The sequence below is a fragment of the Triticum urartu genome, chromosome 2A (genome assembly GCF_056163025.1).
Source record: "Triticum urartu cultivar PI428250 chromosome 2A, HENAU_Tu73, whole genome shotgun sequence".
Taxonomy (NCBI): domain Eukaryota; kingdom Viridiplantae; phylum Streptophyta; class Magnoliopsida; order Poales; family Poaceae; genus Triticum; species Triticum urartu.
This window is the reverse complement of record NC_141874.1, coordinates 265237586-265252996: the sequence shown is the minus strand read 5'-3', so window position 1 is coordinate 265252996 and position 15411 is coordinate 265237586. Positions and strand designations below refer to the sequence as shown.

The following is a 15411-nucleotide window of genomic DNA, read 5'->3' as shown; positions in this document are numbered from 1 at the left end:
CACCGCCAAGCCCTAAAACCTCTCGGGAGGGCTGATCTGGAGTCCGTTCGGGGCTCCGGAGAAGGGAATCCGTCGTCATCGTCATCATCAACCATCCTCCATCACCAATTTCATGATGCTCACCGCCGTGCGTGAGTAATTCCATCGTAGGCTTGCTGAACGGTGATGGGTTGGATGAGATCTATCATGTAATCGAGTTAGTTTTGTTAGGGTTTGATCCCTAGTATCCACTATGTTCTAAGATTGATGTTGCTATGACTTTGCTATGCTTAATGCTTGTCACTAGGCCCCGAGTGCCATGATTTCAGATCTGAACCTATTATGTTTTCATCAATATATGAGTGTTCTTGATCCTATCTTGCAAGTCTATAGTCACCTATTATGCGTTATGATCCGTTAACCCCAAAGTGACAATAATCGGGATACTTACCGGTGATGACCGTAGTTTGAGGAGTTCATGTATTCACTATGTGTTAATGCTTTGTTCTGGTTCTCTATTAAAAGGAGACCTTAATATCCCTTAGTTTCCGTAAGGACCCCGCTGCCACGGGAGGGTAGGACAAAAGATGTCATGCAAGTTCTTTTCCATAAGCACGTATGACTATATTCGGAATACATGCCTACATTACATTGATGAACTGGAGCTAGTTCTGTGTCACCCTAGGTTATGACTGTTACATGATGAACCGCATCCGGCATAATTCTCCATCACCGATCCATTACCTACGAGCTTTCCATATATTGTTCTTCGCTTATTTACTTTTCCGTTGCTATTGCTATCATCACTACAAAATACCAAAAACATTACTTTTACTACTGTTACCTTTTGCTACCGTTACCACTACTATCATATTACTTTGCTACTAAACACTTTGCTGCAGATATTAAGTTTCCAGGTGTGGTTGAATTGACAACACAATTGCTAATACTTGAGAATATTCTTTGGCTCCCCTTGTGTCGAATCAATAAATTTTGGTTGAATACTCTACCCTCGAAAACGGTTGCGATCCCCTATACTTGTGGGTTATCACCAAATAAAATAAATAAGAATAAAATGCAGCAAGGTATTTTTGTATTTTTGGTTAAATAGACTGGAAAATAAAATCAAAGGAAAAGTAGATAGCAAAGGCAAATAATATGAGAAAGAGACCTGGGGGTCGTAGGTTTCACTAGTGGCTTCTCTCGAGAAAAATAGCGAACTGTGGGTAAACAAATTACTGTTGGGCAATTGATAGAACTTCAAGTAATCATGACGATATCCAGGCAATGATCATTACATAGGCATCACGTCCAAGATTAGTAGACCGACTCCTGTCTGCATCTACTGCTATTACTCCACACATCGACTGCTATCCAGCATGCATCTAGTGTATTAAGTTCATGGAGAAATGAAGTAATGCAATAAGAACGATGACATGATGTAGACAAGATCTATCTTGTAGAGATAGACCCCATCGTTTTATCTGTAGTAGCAACGATACATACGTGTCGGTTCCCCTTCTGTCACTGGGATCAAGCACCGTAAGATCGAACCCACTACAAAGCACCTCTTCCCATTACAAGATAAATAGATCAAGTTGGCCCAACAAAACCCAAATATCGGAGAAGAAATACGAGGCTATAAGCAATCATGCATATAAGAGATCAAAGAAACTCAAATAACTTTCATGGATATAAAAAGATAGATCTGATCATAAACTCAAAGTTCATCCGATCCCAACAAACACACTGCAAAAAGAGTTACATCATAGGGATCTCCAAGAGACCATTGTATTGAAAATCAAACGAGAGAGAGGAATCCATCTAGCTACTAACTACAGACCCGAAGGTCTACAAAGAACTACTCACGCATCATCAGAGAGGCACCAATAGAAGTGGTGAACCCCTTCGTGATGGTGTCTAGATTGGATCTGGTGGTTTTGGACTCTGCGGCGGCTGGAATTGATTTTCGTCGACTCCCCTAAGGTTTCTGGAATATTGGGGTATTTATAGAGCAAAGAGGTGGTCCGGGGGCACCCGAGGTGGGCACAACCCACCAGGGCGCACCCTGGTGGGTTGTGCACCCCTCAGAGCACCCCTCCCAGACGCTGCCTTGGCCCATTGGGTGTCTTCTGGTCCATAAAAAATCTCCGTAAAGTTTCGTTGCATTTGGACTCCATTTGGTATTCATTTCCTGCGATTTAAAAAACATGCAGAAAACAGCAACTGGCACTTGGCACTATGTCAATAGGTTAGTTCCAAAAAATGATATAAAATGATTATAAAACATTCAAGATTGATAATATAATAGCATGGAACAATCAAAAATTATAGATATGTTGGAGACGTATCGGCCCCTATCGTGCTTTGTATTTTAGAAACTCGGATAGACAAGACAAGGTTAGAAAGCATGGCTAGTTCGATAGGTTTTGATACAACTTTTGCAATAGAGAGTAATGGTAGGAGTGGAGGCATTGTCATATTCTGGAATAATACAATAAACATTGAGATTTTGGGCTACTCTGTGTACCACATTGACTTTAAAATTCTTGATCCAAGGAGGGATCCTTGGAGGCTAACCGTCGTGTATGGCGAAGCCCAAACACACTTAAGGTATCAGGCGTGGGAAGTTCTTAGAGATATATGTGGAACTAGTGACCTCCCATGGCTTTGTTTGGGGGATTTTAACGAAGTATTACGTCTGGATGAACATGAAGGGATTGGACAACGAAGCAATGCACAGATACAAGGGTCGGGATGTGGTGGACAGTTGCATGTTGCTGGACATTGGTTTCAAGGGCAGATTTTGGACATTCGAAAAAAGGTCGCGGGAGGTACCTATACAAGAGTCAGACTTGACAAAGCATTAGGATATGCGGAGTGGAGTGCCCAGTTCCCATTGGCATCATTGAGTCACTTGACGGCGGCATCGTCGGACCATAGTCCAATCCTTTTACAATTGGATGAAGTGACGACAGTTCTGGGTACAAGCGGATCTCTATTTCGGTATGAGATTGCATGGGACACACACGAAAACATGAAGGACAAGATACAAGAGTCATGGGCAGCAAGTCAACCTTCTATGAGACTACTGGAGATTAAAGAAAAGCTAGCACCACTATCAAGTAGGCTCAAGAGGTGGAATTTAGACACGTTTGGCTCTATGCGAAAGGAGATAAAACACTTAAAGAAGGAGTTGGAGAGATGTCATAATGTTCCTTCAAGAACTGGCCCCTCTCATGTAGAGCTAAAAATCAATGAGCGATTAGTTGAACTCTATCACTGTGAAGAGATCTTGTGGAGGCAGCGTTCGAGGATCAACTGGTTAGCGGAGGGTGAGAAAAACACTAATTTTTTTCATCTTCGGGCAAACATGAGGAGTAATAAAAATATGATCAAAGCGTTATCAAATTCGTTGGGGGTTATGGTTGAGTATACAACTGCTTTAAAGGAGTTGGTATCTACTTTATACAGAGATTTGTACACCTCAGAGGGGGTATCTAACATGGAGGCCATGCTAGCCCATGTTCCAGCGAAAGTTACAAATCAAATGAATCATATGTTATGTGAAGCTTATCCGGCAGAGGAGGTAAAAGTGGCTCTCTTCCAGATGTTCCCCACAAAATCATTGAGTCCAGATGGTTTCCCGGCATATTTTTATCAGAGGTATTGGGATGTATGTAGTGAGAAGTGTCAAAAGCGGTCCTCCGTATTGTCAGGGGGGAAGAGAGTCCAGAATGCATTAATGATACTTTTCTGGTTTTCATCCCCAAGGTAATGAATCCAACTTTTCTAACACAATTCAGACCTATAAGCTTATGTAATGTGTTGTACAAGATAGCCTCTAAGGTTGTGGCCAATCGTTTGAAGCAAATTCTCCCTGACATAATTTCTGAAGAGCAGTCAGCCTTCGTGCCAGGGAGACTCATAACTGATAATATCATATGTGCCTATGAGTGCTTGCATTTTATGAAGAGAAGTAAGGCAAAATCAAATACCCACTGTGCCTTAAAACTAGACATGATGAAAGCTTATGATAGATTGGAGTCGGCTTATTTGGAGGCAATAATGAGTAAGTTGGGATTTGCACCATTATGGATCAAATGAGTTATGAGTATGATTACATTTGTTTCATTTTGAGTACTCTTCAATGGAGAGAAACTTGACCAATGTAAACCTACAATAGGGATTCGACAGGGAGACCCAATCTCCCCTTACCTCTTCTTGATCGCAGCGGAGGGCCTTTCGTGCCTTTAGAAATCCAGTTCTCAGTCATCCAGTTTGGTGGGGGTTAAGGTGGCGCTGACAGTCCCGGTTGTCAACCACCTTCTCTTTGCTGATGATAGCCTGCCGCTGTTTAAGGCGAGTAATGAAGGGGTGGTTTCTATGTCAAACTTGTTGGAAACTTATTGCAATGCTTCCAGTCAAAGGGTTAATAATGATAAGTCATCGATCTTCTTTAGTAAAGGGTGTCCACAACCAGTTCGTGATAGTATGAAAAACACCCTAAATGTGCATAATGAGCAACTCAGTGAGAGATACTTGGGGATGACAACTGATGTGGGACACTCAAGAAATGGTACCTTTAAATATTTGAGAGACGGGGTTTGGGAGAAGGTTTGGATGGATAAACTTCTATCATATGCAGGAAAGGAGGTACTGATTAAGGTCGTGGCCCAAGCGATCCATGTTTACTCCATGGCCTGCTTTAGGCTTCCCAAAGAAGTTTGTGAAAGCATAACATCGATCATTCGTCAGTTCTGGTGGGGGAGCAAGAGAGGGAGGAGGAAACCAAGTTGGGTCTCGTGGGATGTGTGTACACAACCAAAGTATCTTGGCGGTCTCGGTTTTAGGGATATGGAATTATTTAATTTGTCCCTTCTCGCAAGCAAGCATGGAGACTGATTCAAGAGCCCAACACGCTGAGTGCAAGAATCTTGAAAGCAATTTATTTTCCCTCTACTGATTTTCTTGGAGCAGAACTCGACTCCCACCCTTCACAAGTATGGAGAGCAGTGGTTGATGGAAGAAACATTTTGACTCGGGGTATTACTAAGAGGATTGGTACGGGTGAGAATACAAGCATCTGGGAGCATAATTGGATCCCACGAGTGGGATTTAAGAAGCCTCTGGCCTTTCTGGTTTTGAATCCTCCTAGGCGAGTATCGGATTTAATTGATGCCACCTCGGCATCTTGGTGGGAGGAACTAGTCAAAACAACTTTTACGGCGTTTTATGCTAAAGCAATCTTAAAAATACCCCTCTGCTCAAGACGTATAGGTGATTTCTGGGCCTGGGATGCTGATAGGAGGGGAAGGTTCTTAGTAAGTTCAGCTTACAAGATGTTGGTTAGTACAAAAATTGAGAGAGAAAACTGGTTGGAGAACGTGGAGGGTCCGTCTGATACAACTGCAGAGGAGCTGAAGGGGAAAGGGTTGTGGGGTATTAATGTTCCATCTAAACTCAAAATAAATCGGCGGCGTCTCTGCCAGAATTCACTGCCCACGGCCGACTTGTTACACCACAGAAATATGTCTACTACGTTGGTCTGCTCAATCTATGCAGCAGGAGATAAACTGGAGGCACGCATTACTGAATTGTACGATGGCTAGAAGTATATGATCTCTGGCACCTGAGCAAATGGTGGAACACATGTGTGCTCATCAAGAGCTAACTGCGAAAGAATGACTGTTTATGATGCATGAATCTATGAACCATGATAAATTCACAAGGATGGTGGTCACTCTATGGGCTATATGGAAAGCGAGGAGGAAGGCAATCCATGAAGAAATCTTCCAAAGTCCTTCGTCAATCCATTGTTTTATCAGTTCTTTTCTGGGGGACATCTCGACATTAACAAAGCCAAACCAAAGTCAGAATCGCTCCTCGATAGCTCGTCCTTCGTCATGTCAAGCACTACCATCAGAACATGTAAAGATCAACTCCGACACAGCTGTTTTCAGAAACGGCAGTGGTGGGGTTGTAACTGCTGTTTTGTAGAGATGAGGATGGGATTTTTCTGGGAGCATCATGCGTCACATATAGCAATCATATGAATCCAAAGACTCTAGAAACAATGGCAGTGAGAGAGGCTCTAGTGCTTGCAGAAGATCTCTATGTGCACAAAATACAAGTGGCATCAGACTGCAAGACAATTGTCGACAGAATACAACAAGGTTCGGCAACAATTTATGAACCAATCATACATGAAATAAAGGATCGTTCTCATACTTTTACTTCTTGTAACATAGTTCATGAGTTAAGGACATCGAATACCGAGGCTCATAATCTCGCTAAGCATGCTTTAACATTGAAGTTCGGCCGTCATGTTTGGCTTGGGCAATCTGATGATTTAATAAAGCTTGACCAGATTGTCTAAAAAAAACCAGGTGGCAGCAGCATAAATAAAATTCGCCGCACCACGCTGCCCAGCGAATCCACAGCTCATAATAACTCACGCCTGCCAAAAATAAATAAATAATTTCGCCCGCCTGTGCAGCCCCCCTCCCCCCTTCGCTCGCTGCCGTTTTTCTCTCCCCTCCACCCGCCGCCGCCGCTGCCATATTCTCCGCCCCATCCGATGGCTTCTGCTAGGGTACGCGCTGCTTCGGTTGCATTCGATCCCGCTCTGTTTAGGTTCTGGTGTCGGTTCGATTCTAGGGTTTGATGCCTTGCTTCTGATGATTTGCTACTAGTTTGGTGCTGTCCAGCAGATGGAAGACCGTGGAGCGTTCGGGACCAAGAGGTCGCGCAATGACGGTGAGACAAACTCCTGATCTATGTTGCTGCTTGTTATTATTACCTGTCTTTTCGCTTGGGCTGCGTTAACTAGGAAGCCGGGGATCTCCCTCCCGGGGTAGGGTTTGGTTAAGAGGGAATTATTTCTGTGTATTAATAACGGTTTTGCTAAAGCACATCTAGATGTACCCTAAGTAAAGTATTGCACGTCTAAGTCCCATGTCATTGATTTTACGTGGAGATTCATGCGGGTTTTTTTTCTTCTTCGTTTAAATGGGATCGAATGCTGATCTTGTATCCTGAGGTTTTTTTTTCGGAAATTATAAATTCCGAATGTTCGGATTTTAAGTATGGCAACGTGAACGTTTTTTATGACAGCTTTAGTTCACGTGAGGTTGGCAAACATGACAATTTTCTGACAAAAAAATGAACTGGGACAAAGTTGCCATGTCTTAACAACCAAAGTTGCCATGAAAAAACGTTCGGAATGAAATGCTTAAAATCCGAACGTTTGTGATTTATCAGGGTCCTTTTTTTTAATTGTACTACATGAATGAATGGATTGTAGGGCTGTCCTTCGTTGTTTTATTGTCTGCATGCATAACTTTGTTTTTTGCGACTGGTTGTCCTCCTGTAGAAATTTTGAGGCTACCCGTTTCTGATCCGCCTCCCCCTCCGCTGGTAGTCTAATCTGAATACAATTTTTTTAAGAAGAATGAATGCGAAAATTAGTTGGGTTCATGATTTTTTCTGAGTTTGTATACCGAGTCAAGAGCATAGCAAGTACTGATGATTGATACCCTTGACCCACACACGCATGGACGGTACTGGATTTTTTTTTCTTATATGTCGTGCTATTTCACTGTAGTACTCAACTGTATGATTAGCTTAAGACCATCCATGAATTCATTGCTCATCATATTAGTTTGTACTGCATCTACTGCATCGAGTTCTCGGGTGGATCAGTTCACATTTATAGCTGTTGTTTGTTACCACCAATTATGTTCACAGATTTTGTGCAGTTTTAGACTTTTGGCCCCTTGTGTGGGTGAAGGTTGTACCTGTCTAAGTTAGTCTCTGGAAGATTAGAAGCATCCTTACGTAAAAAAAAGGAATGTAAAGCGGCATCACATACAAAAATAGACTTTCCTTGGCCAGCAGGCTTGCAGTCTGGTATACTTGTTATTTCATCGCCGGTACCATGATTTACTTGCATTGTTGGAGGAACACTCCTAGAGTTAAATATCCTTGTGTTTATATACTGTCTTTAAGTTTTCTTTGTATATTTACCGTCTAGAGTGTTTTCTCTCTTCTAGAGAGGAAACTTGTCATGCTGTCATGGTTTACTTGAGTCTTGTTGGTTAAAAGAAGGTTCTACTATTTTCAGTGTCTGTAAGGGAGGGTGACTGGAATTGTCTTCAGTGTGGTAATGTCAACTTCAGTTTTAGAAATGTTTGCAACCGTGGAGCCTGTGGTGCACCTCGTCCATCACCGAGTCCAAGCCCAGTAAGTTGTAGATTCCCCAAGTAATGTCATTACTGATGGAAAATAGGTCAACATTAGAGCTTCAGCTTATTTCCTTTTATCTTTGGTGGAGCGCATATAGGCTCAGGTCTGTATGTGACAACATACTGGTCTTGCTCTTTTTGGGTTTCCCCCCCAACCTTCTATAGCAGTAAAATTCAGAAGAAAAATTCCTTTGTCGATGTGAGGCTGATGTTTGATATAACTTAGTAGGCTTATCATTTGGGCACCTTCGACCATTAACGAAGTGATGTATATTTCTGGCTTTATTGTGATGGTTGCTTAGTCTTTGATATAAAGGCAACATGAAGGGGAACAAATTTATGCTGACATGTCTGTACCATTGAAGAAACACTTCTTTAGTAACTTTGTTTGTCTTACAGAGAATGATGCCAGCGCTCGCTGGTGGTGGATATGATCGATCGCCTCTATTTTACGGTAGCACTGGTGCCCCCCCGCCTCACATTCCTCTTGGATCAGCTAGCTATGGTGCTCCATATCCGCATGTTGGAATGCGGTATGGTTATGGTCCACCAGTTGGACCTCATGGCTCATATGGTCTCAGTTCTTATGGCCAACCTGGTCCAATGGGGGGTCTGTATCTCTTTCCTGAATGTTAGTTGCAGTCATTTCAGGATTTAATTGGAATGGCCTATGATTCCTCTTGTTAATTGTTGTAGGGATGGGTTATGCCCACGGACCTGAGTTGGGTCGATATGGACCTGAGTTGGGTCGATACGGCTATGGATTTAGAGGATCTCCAATGCCGGTTTGTTTTCACTATCAACCATACAACATGTTATGCTTTGTATACTGGTTCTGATCTTGGGGAGTATCTGACCATCTTATGTGTGCATGAAGGTTTCTAGCCCATGGTCTGATGGAGCATTAGTGGAAAATAATAACAGCACTGCTTCACGAAAGCGGCGTGGAGGTAAATTATCCCATCCATTTCTCTATATTCTACTAATTGTTTTCTTTTGCAACAAATCTGTTCTGGTTTCCTGCCTCCGACCTTTATTAGTGTTTTGTGGTTATTTTCAATGGCATTTCTGAATTTGACTGATTTGTTCATGATGTTTACATAAAGTGATGCAACAAATGAGATTATTTGGTTTGTTTCTTATGGAAGTTACCGTTTATAGGCCCAGATGGACTGTCTGAGGGTGACTGGGAATGCCCCAAGTGTGGTAATGTAAATTTTGCCTTCAGAAACACTTGCAACATGAAGAAATGTGAAGAACCAAGGCCGACTCCTGTAAGCATAATACTCCTTTTTACATCATTTCCTGTGTCTTGAGACTGGTCGTAAATGACGTTATTTTTCTAACCATCCCACAAAATCCAGCGATATGGTTTGCATCACTCGTAGATATTGTGCTTTTATGTTTGTGCTCTGATCATTGTGGTATGTACATTATCGCTATACAAACATTATGCAAGTACATGTATTGGTGGCCTATGGTCTAATTCCTCTCCAGACTGTCTTTTTCTCATCTCATATACACTAACTCATCCTCCTCCTGCAGGGAGCTAATTCGAGCTCGTCGTCTCGCAAAGACAAAGATACCCCAGAAGGGAGCTGGACCTGTCCGGAGTGCAATAACCTGAACTACCCCTTCCGCACAGTGTGCAATCGGAAAGGGTGCTCATGTAGTAAGCCAGACTCATCAAGCAACTAGTCCTAGCTTCTCAACCGTGATGTGAACTATCGTCCAAGCATTGTTGTACCCTAGCTATACAAGCTTACTGTAAACTGCACAGATGTGTTTTCTGTTCCCTGTGAACAAACATTCATATCGACTATGCAGCTTCCAGGAAAATATTGACCTGCTAAATTTTAGTCGTGCTTTACAGTTGTTGAGTATATGTATTATGTGCATATTGTGTATTGGGCCCGCCTTCTAGTTCCTTGTATGGTTGAGGTTCGTAACCCATCTTTATACATCATGTATACATGCCTATGTGCGAGAGCAATACATCGTGCAATTTACATATTTTATGTGGTATCAGTTTTTGAATTCTAATCCTAGCCTTTCGCCGCTGCCACCGCTCGCGCACCTCCCGTGCCGGCCGCCGTCACCGCGATCTCCTCCTGCCCCGGACGCCGCTTCGGCCTCTGACCCCGCAGCCGCCGCTCACTATGGCGCTGCCCCTCCGCCTTCGCATGGATACGGGGCTCCTCCTGGTTGGGGCACCAGTCAGTGGGTCAACATCCGCCCATGGAGCAGCCAACGGGCCAGCCTTGTTTTGCCTCGCTGCCTTTGCAAGGCTATGTGTACGGCCATGCGTACGGCACCATGCAAGGCCAGCCAACGGGCAGCCTTGTTTTGCCTCGCTGCCCTTGCATGGCTATGGTTTTGCCTCGCTGCCCTTGCAAGGCTATGTACGGCCATGCGTACGGCGCCATGCAAGGCCAGCCAACGGGCAGCCTTGTTTTGCCTCGCTGCCCTTGCATGGCTATGCGTACGGCACCATGCAAGGTGCGTCGCCCGCGATGCTTTTAGGCGCGCCGCCTGATCCACTCGCCCGTGGGCTGCCAACCGCATCGCCAACTACATTGCTGCTGCCGCCCAACCGTGCCAACCGCCATCGTCAGACCAACGATGGCGTCCGCAGTCCGTCCGCCTTCGCCTCTGTTGTCCCGCCGCCGGCGCCCTCTGGCGCGTCGGCCCCACCGCCATACGGGGCGGCCGCCACTTACGACGCGTCCGTTCCCACGTATGTGAATCCTATGTATGGGGCATATGAGGCTCCGGCCGCATCCATGTCCGGGTCTCCGTCTGCGTACGGGGCTCCGACTGCGTACGAGTCTCCGCCTGCATATGGGGCTTCGACCGTGTACGAGTCTTCCGGGTACTGGTGGGGGTCGTCAGTGGGCCAGCACTCGCTGCCCGCGGCCCCTCCGACGCCGCCGGCACCACCGGCACCCATGGCCCTCTCGGCGCCCCCGGCCCCCTCGACGCATCATGCGTACTACGCGGCTCCGCAGCCGTATGGCGAGTACCCACCGCCGCAGCTGAGTGGCGGTTACGGCTTCGTCATGGCGTCTCCGCCCCCCTCGCCGGCCCTGCCGCCGGCGCCCTGGGACCCGGTGCTCCTCACCGGGCTGCATGCCGCTTGTATGCCGAACAACTACACCGGAGGTGGTGATTGGTACATGGACACCGGTGCCACAGCTCACATGTTTGCTCATCCTGGTAACCTTGCCTCCTTCACTCCTATCTCTACCGACCGCCGCATCGTTGTCGGCGGCGGTTCCACACTTCCTATCACACATGTTGGGCACACTTCTTTTCCTTCTAATTCTACGCCTTTATCTTTGTCTAACATACTTGTGTCTCCTCATCTTATTAAGAATCTTATCTCTGTTCGTTGTTTCACTCGTGAAAATCCTGTCACTGTTGAATTTGACGAGCTTGGTTTTTGTGTTAAGGACGCTCAAATCAGGATGGTACTCCACCGATGTGACAGCCCCGACGAGCTCTATTCGGTGCATTCGCCCTCATCCACCACCACCGCACCGGTCGCTCTCTCCGCTGGAGTTGATCTCTGGCACGCTCGCTTGGGTCACCCCAACCCCGTCACACTTCGTCATATTCTTAGGAGTTTCAGTTTCAGTTGTCATAAGATTGAGGACCATACCTGTCATGCCTGTCGTGTTGGCAAACATGTTCGCCTCCCGTTCAATAACTTCACCATCATAGCTTCTTTTCCTTTTCAGTTGATCCATAACGATGTGTGGACCTCTCCGGTTCCTAGTAATTCGGGCTATTTATATTATCTAGTTATCCTTGATGATCATTCTCATTATGTGTGGACTTTTCATTTGCGCAGAAAGTCGGATGCACTCTCCACTTTGACGACTTTTTACTCCTATGTCAGCACGCAGTTTGGGCGTCCCATCCTTGCTCTTCAGACTGGCAATGGAAAAGAGTTTGACAACCTTGCTTTCCGCACATTTCTGTCGCATCACTGCACAGTTTTTCGTCTCACATGCCCGTATACTTCACAACAGAACAGTCGAGCCGAACGCGTCCTTCGCACTCTGAACGATTGTGTTCGCACGCTCCTGTTCCATGCTAATGTGCCGCCTCGTTTCTGGCCGGACGCACTCGCCACTGCTTCTCTTCTCCTTAACCTTCGCCCTTGCCGCCCACTGTGGAACTATGCACCTCACCATCTTCTCTTCGGTACGCCCCCATCTTATGATGGCTTGCGTATTTTTGGGTGCCTTTGCTATCCTAGCATTGCCGACTCCGCTCCTCACAAACTCGCACCTCGTTCTGTCGCATGCATCTTCATTGGCTACCCCTCCAACTCAAAGGGATATCGGTGCTACGATCCCGTCTCCCACCGTGTGTTCACTTCCCGGCACATTTACTTTGATGAGCATGTGTTTCCGTTTCACCAGGTACCCACGGATGTTCCTCCCGCCACCGGTGACGCGGGCTCCTCGACGCCTTTCTCAGGGCGCTCGCGGGCCTCTCTTGGCCCGCTCTCTGGCTTTGAGGCGCACCCCCCGCATGCGGCGCCTCCTACAGCCGCGGTGCTGGCGCCCCCGACATTGGCGCCCGCGGCCCCCCCGGCGCCCCTGGTGCCCGCGGCCCCCTTGGCGCCCCCGGCGCCCCTGACGTTGGCGCCCGCGACCCCCGTGGCCACCTCGGCGCCCCCGGCGCCCCTGACGTTGGCGCCCGCGACCCCCGTGGCCACCTCGGCGCCCCCGGCGCCCCTAGTGCCCGCGGCCCCCTCGGCGCCCACGCCCCCCGGCGCCTATGGCTGGTCCGGTCACCCGCGCCCGTACGGGTGTTTTCCGCCCGAGCTCGCGTTACGCCTCGGATGACTACGTCCATGCGGCGTCCACCTCTGAGCCGTTGCCGTTGCCATCCTCTATTCGAGCCACTCTTCGTGACCCGCTCTGGATGGCTGCGATGCAAGAGGAGTTTGACGCCCTGTTGCGCAACTGGACGTGGCACCTTGTTCCCCGTCCCCGGCACGCCAACGTGATTACCGGGAAGTGGGTCTTTAAACACAAGCTCCGTCCTGATGGTACCCTTGATCACTACAAAGCGCGTTGGGTCATTCGTGGCTTCCGACAGCGTGCTGGCATCGACTTCACCGACACCTTCACTCCGGTCATTGTGACGCCCCCGATTCAATCATACACTAATCATACACGCAAAGGTGTACGATCAAGATCAGGGACTCATGGGAAGATATCACAACACAACTCTACAAATAAAATAAGTCATACAAGCATCATATTACAAGCCAGGGGCCTCGAGGGCTCGAATACAAGAGCTCGATCATAGACGAGTCAATGGAAGCAACAATATCTGAGTACAGACATAAGTTAAACAAGTTTGCCTTAAGAAGGCTAGCACAAACTGGGATACAGATCGAAAGAGGCGCAAGCCTCCCGCCTGGGATCCTCCTAAACTACTCCTGGTCGTCGTCAGCGGGCTGCATGTAGTAGTAGGCACCTCCCGAGTAGTGGTTGTCATCGACAGTGGCGTCTGACTCCTGGGCTCCATCGTCTGGTCACAGCAATCGAGTATAGAAAGGGGGAAAAGGGGGAGCAAAGCAACCATGAGTACTCATCCAAAGTACTCGCAAGCAAGGAGCTACACTACATATGTATGCATCGGTATCAAATGGAATAAGGGTATCATATGTGGACTGGACTGCAGAATGCCGGAATAAGAGGGGGATAGCTAGTCCTATCGAAGACTACGCTTCTGGCCACCTCCATCTTGCAGCATGTAGAAGAGAGCAGAAGGTAAGTCCACCAAGTAGCATCGTGTAGCATAATCCTACCCGGCGATCCTCTCCTCGTCGCCCTGTTAGAGAGCGACCACCGGGTTGTATCTGGCACTTGGAAGGGTGTGTTTTATTAAGTATCTAGTTCTAGTTGTCATAAGGTCAAGGTACAACTCCAAGTCGTCCTGTTACCGAAGATCACGGCTATTCGAATAGATTAACTTCCCTGCAGGGGTGCACCACATTTCGCAACACGCTCGATCCCCTTTGTCCGGACACACTTTCCTGGGTCATGCCCGGCCTCGGAAGATCAACACGTCACAGCCCTACCTAGGCACAACAGAGAGGTCAGCACGCCGGTCTAAATCCTATGGCGCAGGGGTCTGGGCCCATCGCCCATTGCACACCTCACGTTGCGTACGCGGTCAGTGAGCAGACCTAGCCTCCTTATACAAGACCAGGCATTCCAGTCCAACCCGGCGCGCGCCGCTCAGTCGCTGACGTCACGAAGGCTTCGGCTGATACCACGACGTCGAGTGCCCATAATTGTTCCCGCGTAGTTGGTTAGTGCGTATAGGCCAGTAGCCAGACTTAGATCAAATACCCAGATCTCGTTAAGCGTGTTATTTTGAAGTAACCGCGAACGCCGACCAGGGCCAGGCCCACCTCTCTCCTAGGTGGTCTCAACCTGCCCTGTCACTTCGCCACAAAGTGGGGCCGTCGGGAACCCAGGCCCACCACTACTTGGGTGGAACCACCTGCCCCTTCAACCCCCAACATCAGAATCACTTGCGGGTACTCAATGAGCCGACCCGACTTTAGTCACAACATTTATATGTATAAAGTATATAATATATACCCGTGATCACCTCCCGAGTGATCACGGCCCGGTAGTATAGCATGGCAGACAGACAAGAATGTAGGGCCACTGATGATAAACTAGCATCCTATACTAAGCATTTAGGATTGCAGGTAAGGTATCAACAGCTGTAGCAACAATGACAGACTATGCATCAGAATAGGATTAACGGAAAGCAGTAACATGCTACACTACTCTAATGCAAGCAGTAGAAGGAGAGTACGCGATATCTGGTGATCAAGTGGGGGCTTGCCTGGTTGCTCTGGCAAGAGAGAGGGGTCGTCAACACCGTAGTCGTACTGGGTAGCAGCGACGTCGGTCTCGGTGTTTAGCGAGAGAAGAGGGGGAAGAAACAATGAATATAATGCAAACAGATGCATAGTGATGCATGACAAGACAAGTAGTGGTGCTAGGGTGCCCTAACGCGGTATGAGGTGATACCGGTGAAGGGGGGAAACATCCGGGAAAATATCCCCGGTGTTTCGCGTTTTCGGACAGATAAATCAAAGGGGGAAAGTTGCATGTCGCTATGCTAGGGATGCGTGGCGGAC

The 15411-nt window shown here is 47.2% G+C and overlaps 1 protein-coding gene across 3 annotated transcripts; it reads left to right on the top strand.

The window, feature by feature from the left end:
- Positions 1–6414: 6414 nt before the first annotated feature.
- LOC125537333 (ranBP2-type zinc finger protein At1g67325) lies at positions 6415–10108 on the top strand. Of its 3 annotated transcripts, none has more exons than XM_048700640.2 (8): positions 6415–6574; positions 6675–6738; positions 8105–8223; positions 8625–8835; positions 8922–9010; positions 9103–9175; positions 9387–9499; positions 9771–10108. In XM_048700640.2, exons 1-8 carry the CDS (start codon positions 6560–6562, stop codon positions 9921–9923), a joined length of 837 nt encoding a protein of 278 aa, XP_048556597.1. In that variant the 5' UTR covers positions 6415–6559; the 3' UTR covers positions 9924–10108. The 3 variants fall into 3 exon arrangements, with proteins under 3 accessions (XP_048556597.1, XP_048556599.1, XP_048556598.1); XM_048700642.2 differs by having other exon boundaries at positions 6420–6574; positions 6693–6738; XM_048700641.2 differs by having other exon boundaries at positions 6428–6574; positions 6690–6738.
- The last annotated feature ends 5303 nt before the right edge of the window (positions 10109–15411 follow it).